We start from the raw sequence: 12,337 nt of genomic DNA on the forward strand, positions 1-12,337 counted from the left end.
ATAAATAAATAAATATCTGGTATTTGCTCCTTACAAGGAGCGTGTAACCAGACAGGCAGAAGCCTGGCTGGAAGGAGATTAGGAAAGTGAACATATTACCACACTCTGCCACACATGCACACTCTCATTCATTCTTATCTCTAGTAGTCAGCCTGTGTTCACTTTCCTAATTCCCTTCCATCCAGGCTTCTGCCTGTCTGATTACTTGCTCCTTACACTCCAGATCACATAACACACACACACACACACACACACACACACACACACACACACACACGGTGGGGGGGTGTGAAAAAATATTTACCGTGCATACTAAGCTAAAAAACAGAAGTAAAACTGAACACTGCTCAACTTCTGAAAACGTTATGAAATCCTAAAGTATATTTTCAATATTCATGTGTCTCTATCTACCTTACATATATAACAATGGAATGTAAAATCCATATACCCCATATGTGATTAACATTGAAATACAATTTGCTATATAAATATAATGCAAATGCACACATCAGACCTTGGGTTGGATTCCCAGCAGTCCCCTACTCAAGAAAAACAAACAGTAATGGTGGAGTTGAGCTACATTCAGTTTATCATTTTAAGGATTTTGATGTTCTAAGAAGAGTGGAAACAGCCATTTATGAAAAATAAAAATGACTTGGCCCAGCTTTATTGGATAGAATTTATTTCCACCCAGTTATATATTTCCATCCAGAATTGAAGTTCTGAACACACTTAAAACAGGCTGCCATCATTCCAGGCCACAACCAGTATTTTACCTTGAGGAAGACTGTCCAAAGGTCAGGAGGGAATTGTCTTAGGAGTTGTCACAATTTGGCGAGAGGATAAAGAACCCTGGAGAATTTGGAAGGCTATTGTTATTCCTCCCTTCCCCCACTAAAGAACTTTACCCACCTGAATGCCTGGAGCTGAGGAGACCCTTGGGGGTAGAGTAGGGGCTAGTTTATAATGTGACAGCATCTTGCTAGCCATCAACTGTTAAGAAATCGCTAGTAACTTACTAGGCTCCGGTCCCCTTCAGGCTACGATGCCTGAAGCTGGGAGAGTGCAGATCTGGAGGGGATCTCCAGCTGGATCTTACCCCAGGGCCGAATCCCGGGCCCTCCCACCCAGCCTGCTGGCTTTATTGCCTCAATTCTGAGTCATCTGCATACAAATAGTATTGATAAGGTGATGGGTGGTCCTTTGTCTTCCTCCTCCAGGGTCTAGGGAAGAGTAGCCATTTAAAATCAGGCTCGGAAAAACGAACGGAAGCCAGAGCTATCCGGGACAGAATAGGGTCTGCTCGAAAGCTTGAGAGTGACAGAAACCAAAGTGGAAGGAGACTGGAGAACTGGTGAGAGAGTCTTGAGAAAGACCAACTTTGAGGGAACTCCTGGGAGAGAACGAGAAACAAGCATCGCCTAGGATCTAGGGCAAGACAGGGCCCAGCAGTGCCAGTGACAGGGACTCCGGAGGGAGCTGCAGAAGTGCGGTCACCAGCTGCTGGGAAGGTCAAGAATCGGCCTTTGAAAGGACGCCAAGTAGTCAGTGGTGATTTACTGACAAATGTCTTCGGGTTTGATGCGATTGGAAGCCAAGTTAAAGTCAGAGGAGTGAGTGGGAGGAGAGGACGGGACACAGGCTGTGCAAACAGCGCTTTAAAAATGTGGCCTTGAAGACCAGGCAGTAGGACAGACCTGGAGGTGGAGCCAACAAAGTTACCTTTTTTTTTTTTTTTTTTTTTTTTTTTTTTGAAAGCAGTGAGAAATTAGGAGGGTGGGAGCTAACCTTAGGACTAGTGACAGAAATGCAGACTGCAGGGTTAGTCCACTCTGGGGAGATACCTTGAGGATGTAGAACACTCCCGGCGCGACTTGGCTGTTGGCCTGCCCCAGAAGGAGGTACGTGTTTGCCTTTGCACTCGGTGGAAAGGGGGACCCCGGGGTCGAGGGACTCAGGGAGTTGGGGGTCCTCGGGATGTTTACTCTAGAACCCGAGTGGGGCCAGTTTACTGTACTGGAGCTTAAAGGTGGGTCTGGTGTCCTGCAGGCGTGACTAGGCCTTTGAGTCGCTGGGTCTCTTATCCTCACTGGGGCAAACTGAAGGTTCTCCAGCCTGAGACAAGAATGGTACTGTTTCTTGGAGATGAAAGCCTGGTCACCAACTGAGGACTTTTCCCTTGCCCAATTAGATTATAGGGGCAGTTAAAATAACGACTGGCGGTGGTAATACTAAAGATTTGCAAAGCTGTATGAAATCAAACTTTTGTTTAAAAGATCCAAATGAGAACCTGGCGGTGTTGGCGCACAACTTTAATCCAAGAGTTTGGGAGACAGAGGCAGGCAAATCTCCTTGAGTTCGAGGCCAGCCTGAACTACTGAGTGAGTTCAAGAACAACCAGAGCTATGCAGAGAAAGCCTGTCTCTAAAAGCCTCCCATCCCCGCCCCCACAAAAAAAGAAATGGTCCAGAGGTTATCTTTTTCCTCTAAAAAGGTGTCTGCATAGCAAATATTAGAGACTTCCACCTTATCCTTAAATTTACTCCTTGCATTTCTTTCCATAGCCCTTAAGATATGTATTAGACTATTAATGTGGGGAAACATGATGCTTTAAGAGTTTTTAAGCTTGTGACTTCAGATTCACTGTGTTGAAATTCTTTCATTGATACTTGTGCCAAATTACAACATTCAGTGTCTGTGGGGCGGGGTGGTGGCACATCCATGCTTCCAGTGTATCCCCCTCAACTCCTGCCTAAGCAGGGTTTGTAGTCACTGGGAACCCACTTTGAAGGCTGGGTGTTACTGTGGCTCAAGCTTCATTTATGTCACAGATGTTAACCAAGTTAAATACACAGAGTGGTCTCTGTCAAGGCCCTGATACACACTGGAAACTACATTTTTACTAATTAGACCACAGGGCTGAGGCATATTAAGCAGGTGATGCCACCTGGCCTGGGAGGTGAGACTCAAGCCACCACGGTGGCTACCTGGCAAGGTTTCTTTGTTGCCACACCTACCACCTTTATATATTTGATGTGACACTAAAGCCATTTTAAAATATTGCTTCTCCCACCTCTTTGTATAGTGTAGATATTAGCTTACTTGCCCCAAATCTAAAGTCTGTGGTGAGTTCCCAGTCCAGAGTTCAGAATCCAGTGACCGTCCCTCCTCCAGAATCTATGAGTAGTAGCCAGTGGTTATTAGGTAGGCCCTGTAGGCCACTCTGGAGCTATAGTTGTTAAATTAGAAAATTTAACAATTGACAAAACATAAAGTCAAAACCTGAGAAATAATTATTTTCCTGTCTGTGCTTGCATTGCCTTAAACTTGGAAAAGTCAAAAATAATTAGGATAATCAGGATGCAGAGGCAGGCAGGTCTTTATGTTCAAGGCCAGCCTGATCTACATACTAACTGCCAGGCTACATAGTACAACCTTGTCTCCACAAAAGGTGGGGAGGGGGCTGGAGAGATGGCTTAGTCTTTAAGAGCACTGGCTGCACTTACAGAGGACCTTGGTTCAATTCCCTGCACCCACATGGCAGTTTACAACTGTCTATAACTCCAGTTCCAGGGGATCTGACACCTTCACGTCAATGCACATAAGATAAAGTTAAAAATTTTTAAAAATAGATAGATAGGTAGGTAGGTAGGTAGATTCCCCAAAAATGTCTTTAAAGAGAAAGGAGTTACTTAGAGTTCCAGTGTAATGTTCTAGTGGGCATTTAGTCAGATGCATGAAACTATTAAATTTGTTAAACATTTTTCCTGCTAGAGACCCAAGCAGCATCCTAATTGCCAGGTCTATCTTATGCTTTAAGACATCTCTGTCCCATCTCCAGAGCATCTGGCCTAGTTCATTGTCACTCTTCCAAAAACTAACCTAATTACTGCAAAACATTGATTAATGAAAAATAAATGCTCTGGGTTTGGTTGAATTTAGCTATAAAGACTCAGATTTATAATTCATGCCTTGTGAAGCTACTGAAAAATTAATTATCTCCAAACAGAAATACAAGCAAATTGCTTGAAAGTAGCTTGGTTTTTCATTTGTTTGTTTGTTTTAATAGTGGTAGCCATTAGTGCATATTTCTCCCACAACTTTAGAGGCCCAGATCTTGCAGGGAAACAGATTTGGGTAATCATGAAACTTTTTAAGAGTGGCATTGTAGGCCTTGTACCCCACTGCCTCCACCCTGACTCCTTAGACAGCCTTGGCTACTTCTGTACACATCCTTCAAGCTGGGTCATCCTCTTATCTGTCCTTGGCAGCCTTTTCTTATCTCTCCCTGGAGGGAAGAAAGCATCTCATTTAAAGTTTTCCTTTTGAGCAACCCCTGCATTGGCGCCATGTGCTGGGATTATAGGTGTTTACCACCACACCCCTGAGACTGCTCTTTTGTACCTAGTTTTGGAGCACAACAGCTGACCCACTGCGTTTCCTCCTAATTAAATGAGTTCAGAAAATAGATTCCGAAATGAATAAGAGAGTTTAGCAAATTGCTCTAACCTGGTTATAGTCAAATCCCTTTTTGTTTAGGCTTTTATAAATAAACAGCCTGAAACTGGACGTTACACTTTGGTAAATGTCTGATTCAGTTTTCTAACTTGTTCTCTGGGTGCACTAGAAGTGTCATTTAGGTTTTGTCATGTGTTGGGTGGTATCTCAGCACAGCCCATCCTTTCCCGTGGGAGACCTGGCAGAGGGTGTCTGACTTTGTCCATCTGGTTGTTATGTCCCCCACCCCCTTTCTTGTTTGGTTTCAGTTGCTTACTGGAATGTTCTTTCCCTCCCTTTCTCCTTGATGCTATCTGCACCTTCCCCTGAAGGACAATAGAGAATTCTTGCAGACAGTTTTGCTTGACTTGGGGGAGGGAGGACAGCATGTGGTCCAAGTTTCCTGGTTAAGAATACTGGGAACCACACCTAACCACAGAGAAGCCCCAGTCTGCAGCATTTTGTTTTACTGGGTTATGGTAATGCCTTGATTAATATTTGTGTCTCTCTCTTAATAAAATGCTGTACATTCATTCTCTCCACCCCTGCACCAAAGCACACAAAACCATTCACCCTGGGTAGCATAGTAGATAGTTGCCTATGAATAAAATGAGTAGATCTCAGCTCCATCATTCCTATGACCTTCTTTATAAAAGGAACAGGGAGATCTCTTCAGTAGGTCACCTTAAAGTGGTGTCCAAGAGTTGTTTTATAAACATCCAGCTTTATTGTTGTCTCCTTTGGTTTTTGTGGAACCCCAATGACGGAACAGTTTTCTTCCCCTTTGCAGATAGTTAATCTGGTTTCTGTACTTGCTCACTGAGAATCACCACCTCATACTAGTACTTAACAGCATGGCAGGTGTTCTAAGTGCTTTACATTTGGGCTGGAGGGTTGGCTCTTAACTCCACATTGGACTGCTCACAATTGCCCTGAGCTCCTGCAGCAGGGAATGTGACTCTCTACTGGCCCCTGTGAGTGCCTGCCCACATATGAGAATAAACAGAATATCTAATATCTCTACATTCAATCCCCACATCAAATTGACATGAGTACTGTCGTCCTGTTTCACAGAGAGGCTAAGTAACTTAGCTGCAGACAAAGAGCTGGCAAGCAGAGCCTGTATCCGGCCCCAGTATTGTAGATCCAAAGCAGTATTCTCTAGTACATTTTTCTTGTTTTTGTCCCAGGCAGGTATTGAACCCCTGACCCTCTTTTCCATCATGCTGTATGGTATTACCGGCGTGCACCACCACACCTGACTTATGACAGTTATCAGTGAGGCTCTCCCTTCCCCCTCCTTCTATATCTATCTTTCTATCTATCTATCTATCTATCTGTGATATTTTGAAACAGGGTCTTACTATGTAGACCAGACTGGCCTAGAATTTGTGGCAATTCTTCTGCCTCTGCCTCCCAAATTCTAGCATTATAGTACTACGCTACCAAGCCATGTTTAACTCACATTCTCTCTCCCCCACCCTTCCCCTGTCTTTTTGAGATGGCTTTAAACTCACTAAAACCATACATGACCCTGATCTTCCTACCTCTGCCTCCCATGTGCTGAGATTACAGTTTGTGCCACCACTCCCTGGTTTTGTGGGGATGGGAGTGCAACTCCTGTCTCTCTGTGTGCGCTTAGCTGAGCCACATCTCCAGCTTTGTGTGTTATGCTTTACTTAATGCGTTATTTTGTTGCACCACATTGGTGAGCTATTATTATTAACCCCCCCCTTTTTTCCCCCTTTTTGGTTTTGTTGAGATAGGGTCTCACTGTGTAGCCTTGGCTGGCCTCTTTAATTCATAGGCATCCACCTGCCTCTCCCCTAAGTGATGGATTAAAGGTATGCTGCCACTCCCTGTAAAATTTATATTCTGAGAGCAATAGTAAAAATGGGGGAAGATAGGTCAGTCTTTTTTAACTGTTCTGTGAAAACCCAATTCTCCCTATTTTCATAATTTGTGCTTGTGATCACTTAAAACCATGTGTAAAATCTTAACATTTTAATTTGTTAGCTGGGCCCATTCCTTTAATTCCAGCACTCTGGGAAGCAGAGGCAGAAAGATCTCTGAGTTCTTCAAGGCAGCTTGGCCTACATAATGAATTCTAGGACAGTCAGGGCTACATAGTGTGACCCCATTTTCCAAAAAAAAAAAAAGTTTCCACAATGTATGTTACATGCTTGTAGCACCAGTACTCAGGCTAAGATGGGATGATCCGGTGTTTTGAGGCCAGCATTGAATGATTTACCTGGTGGGGGTGTGAATGCCTTTAATCACAGCAGAGTTCCAGGACAGCCAGGGCTATGCAGAGAAAAGAAACCCTGTCTCAAAAAAAAAAAAAAAAAAAAAAAAAAAAAAAAAAAACCAAAAACTGATTTACAATTTAAAGCCACTTATCCATCCATGTTAACAGTGTATATTACCTTATAGCTCTTAAATCCGTGGTGGATTTCAAGGGCTTTCAGTTAACTAAAGTGGCTTCTCTTCCTTTGCCTGATTGGAGTTTGGTGGCAGTATTGAAATGTGAGACTAACTTTGTGTGTTTTGAGACAGAGTCCCACAACACAACCGTGGCTGACCTGGAACTCACTCTGTAGACCAGGCTTTAATTTAAGGTTTTGAAATGAGCTCAGTTTCTGTCCCCATTTCATCCAAAGTGTTTGGAAAGGCAAAGCCTTTTCTCTACTTCTTAGCTCATCCCCTGGGGGCATGCAAATTAACTAAGAGACAGCCCAGACAGGAGCATTGAAAAACAGTTTTGGTATTTACATGCAAAGAGAGGCCTGGAAGTACAGTGAAACAATGTAAGTCATTGGGAGTTTTCCGGTGCTTGTAGATGCAGAGGAGTGAGAGCTTTGCACCATTAAGGCCTCTCTCCCCAGAACCCTTTTTATTTCTTCTTCTTTTTTCTTTTTTCCTTTTTAACGTGTGTGGGTGGCATTTGTGGGTGGGGTATATGAACACACGTGTCCACAACCCCACTCAAGTGTGGAGACCCAGATCAGTGATGCGTGCCTTCCTCTTTTTTAAAGGCAACATGTAATGTTTGTCTTTCTGAATCTGAGGCATATCTTCCCTTCTTGTCATTCTCTACCCCTCCCACACACACTTATCTGTTTATTTGTTGAGGTAAGCTTTCCCTATGTAGCATTGGCTGTCTGGAACTCACTAGTCACAGCTAGCCTTTTGAACTCCCGGAGTTCTGTCTCTGCCTCCCAAATGCTGGGATTAAATGCAGCCATCGGCAGGCACAACTGCCCACCTTATTTTTTGAGAGACAGTTCTCTGACTAAACCTAAAGCTGTTTTGGCTAGGCTAGCTGCCGGTCAAGCCTCTGGGGTCTGCTTCTCTTTCTGGGGATTTTAAGCATAGGTCCTCTGTAAGTGCCTTGACCCACTCAACCATCTCCCCAGCCCGGTGGCTGGGTTTTTAACATATTAAAGATGGTTTGGGCATCAAGAAAAGGCAATTGTTGGAAGTAACAGGGAAGTACATGTACAGAGCAAACGTAAGATAAGGCCCAATCATTGATAGCAAATTTCAGGCCTAAACTTCAGCCAACTAAAGGAGAGTTTCTGCCCCTCCCCAGCCCTCAGGTCCAGCCTTCTGGAGCCGGCAGCAATGTGAATTTTTCGGGGCCTACACCCTCAGGCAGCAGCTCCCCAAACTGTTTCCCCTATCTTTCTTGGGCTTGCTGCCTAAGGGTGAGTCTCTCCCAGCTCTCTCTTCTCTGTTCTAGCAATCCCCAAACCCAGCTTGTGCAAAAGAGGGAGCTAAGAGGCACCACGCTGGGCATCATGGTTCGCCTGTTGGCCTCAGAAGTTCAGCAGCTTCTCCACAACAAGTATGTGGTCGTCCTTGGGGACTCTGTGCATAGGGCGGTGTACAAGGACCTGGTGCTGCTGCTGCAGAAGGATTGCCTGCTCACCCACAAGCAGCTCAGAACCAAGGGGGAGTTGACCTTTGAAAAAGACCAGCTGATGAAGGGAGGCGAGCTGGATACCCTTCACAACCGTACTGACTATCGCGAGGTGCGCGAGTTCTGCTCCGACCATCATCTGGTGCGCTTCTATTTCCTCACGCGCGTCTATTCGGAGTACATGGAGACAGTCCTAGAGGAGCTGCAGTCTGGCACGCATGCTCCAGATGTGATCATTATGAACTCTTGCCTCTGGGATGTCTCCAGGTATGGGCGGAATTCCTTGAGTAGCTACAGGCAGAACCTGGAGAACCTGTTTGGGCGCATGGACCAGGTACTGCCCAAGTCATGCCTGCTAGTGTGGAACACAGCCATGCCTTTGGGTGACAAGATCAAGGCAGCCTTCCTCCCGCAGAAGTGTAAGGGCCAGTACCGGATCTCTGTAGCCACCCTGAAAAAAAGAGTGAGCCAAGCCAACTTCTACAGCCATGCCGAAGCAACAAAGCGCTGCTTTGATGTGCTGGACTTAAATTTCCACTTCCGTCAAGCCAAGAAGCACCTGCAGGGAGATGGGGTGCACTGGAATGAGCATGCACACCGTAGACTCTCCTACCTGCTGCTGGCCCACATGGCCGATGCCTGGGGGGTGGAGTTGCCCCACCGAGACCCTCCGTGGGAGCCTGATCCTGTGACATGGGAAAGTCCAGGCCTGGTAGAGGAATGGCAGCCCCAGGCCAATAGAGGTCCTCAGGCCTTTCCTCAGTCTTCACCCATGCCTCTTCCTAGGCCACGCCCCCTATTCCCACCTCCTGGCTTGCCCTTAAGGCCCCCACCCCTACTAGCATGTCCCCTACCCCCGCCTCAGGCAATACCCCCATTGCCACTATATCCACAAGATACCTATTTTTCTTCAGACCATATTTTCCAGTCAGATGAATTCTATATTCATCCCGATGGCCCCCCACCTACCCACACAGGATATAACTTCGAGGGTGACTTTAGTTTTTATCCCCAGCAACCACCCGTTCACAACTTCCGCCCACCCTGTTACCAGCGCCATGCACCTGTAGTGCATAGGGGTTTCCCAAGGCATTTCACTCATGCCCCCTATACGCCCTGGAGAGAGAGGCCCAGGCGACCACAAAGACATGCCCCACCCTGCCTAGAGTCAAGGCCTCAATAGTCTTAAATCCCTTTACCTCTGGATAGGGCCATGTGATGTCGTTCATTGTCACTGTCCACACACACTGACCTTGCTAACTTAAGCCCAGCTAGTCCTGTCTTGAACTTTGTTGGCTGTTAGAAACAAAGAAGAGTAAACTGGCCCATTCCTGCTGCCTGAGGAGGTCTCTTCCCCTGAGTGACCAAGCAAGCCTTCTTACTACCTCCCCCTCGCTATTCTTGTTGCCTTTTTGTAAAAATAAAATTGAAATACAGAAATTGTTTCCAAAAGCGGTTCTGCCTGTTTTGTGTGTGCTTGTGTACTTGTGTTTGTGTGTGTCTAATGGCAGCCTCTCCTTGCAGGTACACCATTAGCGCTTCGAGATAAGACTGTATATACTAAATACTAAATAAGTGGTTTTGACAACAGCGTAGTAAACTATTCAAAACAGTTTAAAGGAATTCTGAGAGTTCCTGTGAATGGAACAGAGTTCTCACAAGGAAGTGGCAGAAATGGAACTTTTGGTGATCCAGTTTTCTCAAAGAACTGTTGAATTTTAGAACTAGAAAACTAAAAACATTAAGAGTTAACATTTGCAAACGAGAAAATGGAGTCCAAACAAATGGCTTCACTAGGTTTCCCTAGTCATCTTTGTTACTGTTTTACATTAATGTGAGGGGGCAGGGGAAGTGGCGTGGTCTCAGGGATCCCAGACCAGCCTCAACTATGAACATGACTTTGAATTTACCCTTCTGCCTCTGCTTCCTGAGTACTGGGATTAGAGATACACACTACTGTGACTAGTTTGTGGGGTACTGGGAATCAAACTCCATGGTATCTTGTGTACTAAGCAAGCACTCTACCAAATAATCTATGTCCTCAGCCTCCATTAACTCAGGACTGAGATTACAGCAGCTGTGTCATCCCCAGAAGGGAAGAGCAGAGGGGGGACACTAGAAGTCGTTTGGTGAACAAAAAGCCATGTAAGAGGCTTGCTTATGATTTGTCAGTCCCATGACTTGTCCTGGTTTGCGGATGTGAGGAACCTGGAGAAAGGTAAGCCACACTTGATGGCAGTGTAAGTTACCATTGTAGAATGAATAAACCTGCAAATTGGAAGGAACCACTCAGCCACAAACCCTTTTGGGGTTAACTCTGAGAAATAGCCACAGCCAGTATTCTGTAAGAGTGTTTTGTGAATCACTAAATGTATTTAAATGCTAGGCCCTTTCTCAGATAAAATACTCAACTAAGATGTGAGTCAAACCTTCCGAGTGGTGGGAATTTTGAAATGAGGGGTTGGACTGGTTTGTAGGTCCCTGGCCAAACCATTTCTAAAGGTGATAATGTTATTCTACAAGAGTGACATGAAATCACAAATCAAGACCAGATGGTTCCAGAAGAAATACACAGCACTAAGTCATTGCCCCCACCAAACAACATTCCTGGAGAAAGGGGCCTTTACTTCAGAGACCCCAGTGTCTAAGGTCCTGGGACTGAAGGCATTCCCTGTCCAGTGTTGAACTGTATAAAGGCTATACCCCATGTTTCAAAAGAGATCGTGTAAACTTACCTAGCACCTTTGTAGCTATCTGGTGGCATTTAGTTGAAGCAGCATGGTGCTAACCTTTGAAGACCCTAGAAAAGTGGTTTTAACAATTTGTCAACAAAATCAGGAGAAGGGGAATAACTGGCAGTTCCATGGTACCATCAATCCTCAACGTCCAGTTACCTTATTTCTGGGTTGATTTTCCAAACAGCATATCACTTCTGGGCTGTGTCATGTTGACTTTTTATTTTCAGGAGTAAACCAATGAATGGGTATTCTGTTATCTCTCCCTGCATAACTAACTAGATTGTTAAGCATTAGTCCTTGTTCGTCTATTCCATTGAACCTGATGAGCCAAGTTCTTAGATGTAGTACCCAGGGCCAGATGGTGAATTGGTGATGAATTCCCTGGGTTATGGATTAAACAGTGATAGCCATTCACTAATGGTTGTTTTGAGGGGGGTAGAGCAAAGGGATTTGTCAGGGCTAATGCTTTTATATGTAGATGTATTCTCTTACAGCTTGGAGAGTCACAAATCTGAAATCCATGTGTAATGGCTATTCTTAGATGTCAAGTTGACTGTCTAGAGTTTACTAAAACCCAGTCAACTGGGTAGATAGTCATTGTTGAACTAGCTGGATCACAGGCTGTAAGCCGTTCTAATAAAACCCCTTTTCTCATTGATAGATGGATGATTGATTGATTGGAAATATATACATGAAAATATGTAAACCCCCTTTTCACAGATAGATGATAAATAATAGAATTTTCCTGTGTGCGTGTGTGTGTGTGTCATTCTATCTGGTCTGTTCCTATAGAGAACACTAATACGGATTTGGGTACCAGAAGTGGTTCTAGAGGAACACAAACATAAGGACGAATATTTTAAATTCTGGCATGGGCTTTCCAATTTGCCAACACCTACAGTTACTAAAGCCTCTCCAGTTGCTGAAGCCTCTCCTAGAAGCTCAGAGAATGCTGGAAGCCATGGGGTGAACTGTTACAAGCTTAAGGAGACAAATGCTCTTGATGATCCTGATTCACCAATTGTGAGAGATGGTGGATCTGGTCACTCTATGTAAAAGTTTTGACAGTCTGTGGGGAAAATGAGGGGAATGATGATGTTCATTGGTTGCTTTTAGCACCTCTGGGTAGACAGACAAAGGAAAAGAAGGGGCTCTGTGATAAAAATTAACCAACTTCTAT

The 12,337-nt window shown here is 44.7% G+C and overlaps 1 protein-coding gene across 5 annotated transcripts in view; it reads left to right on the forward strand.

The window, feature by feature from the left end:
• Positions 1-9,871, forward strand: part of Pced1b (PC-esterase domain containing 1B) — a 126,053-nt gene extending 116,182 nt beyond the window's left edge. For 4 of the 5 annotated variants that reach the window (XM_051189754.1, XM_051189758.1, XM_051189756.1 and 1 more), the window contains one exon: positions 8,240-9,871. In XM_051189754.1, coding sequence (XP_051045711.1) covers positions 8,298-9,602 — 1,305 coding nt within the window. In that variant the 5' untranslated portion in view covers positions 8,240-8,297 and the 3' untranslated portion in view covers positions 9,603-9,871. Of the gene's footprint in view, positions 1-1,336; positions 1,902-8,239 lie in introns of those variants that run through there. The other variant, XM_051189755.1, reaches the window with a different exon arrangement.
• Positions 9,872-12,337: the final 2,466 nt, after the last annotated feature.

The sequence above is a fragment of the Phodopus roborovskii genome, unplaced genomic scaffold, assembly GCF_943737965.1.
Source record: "Phodopus roborovskii unplaced genomic scaffold, PHOROB, whole genome shotgun sequence".
Lineage (NCBI taxonomy): Eukaryota > Metazoa > Chordata > Mammalia > Rodentia > Cricetidae > Phodopus > Phodopus roborovskii.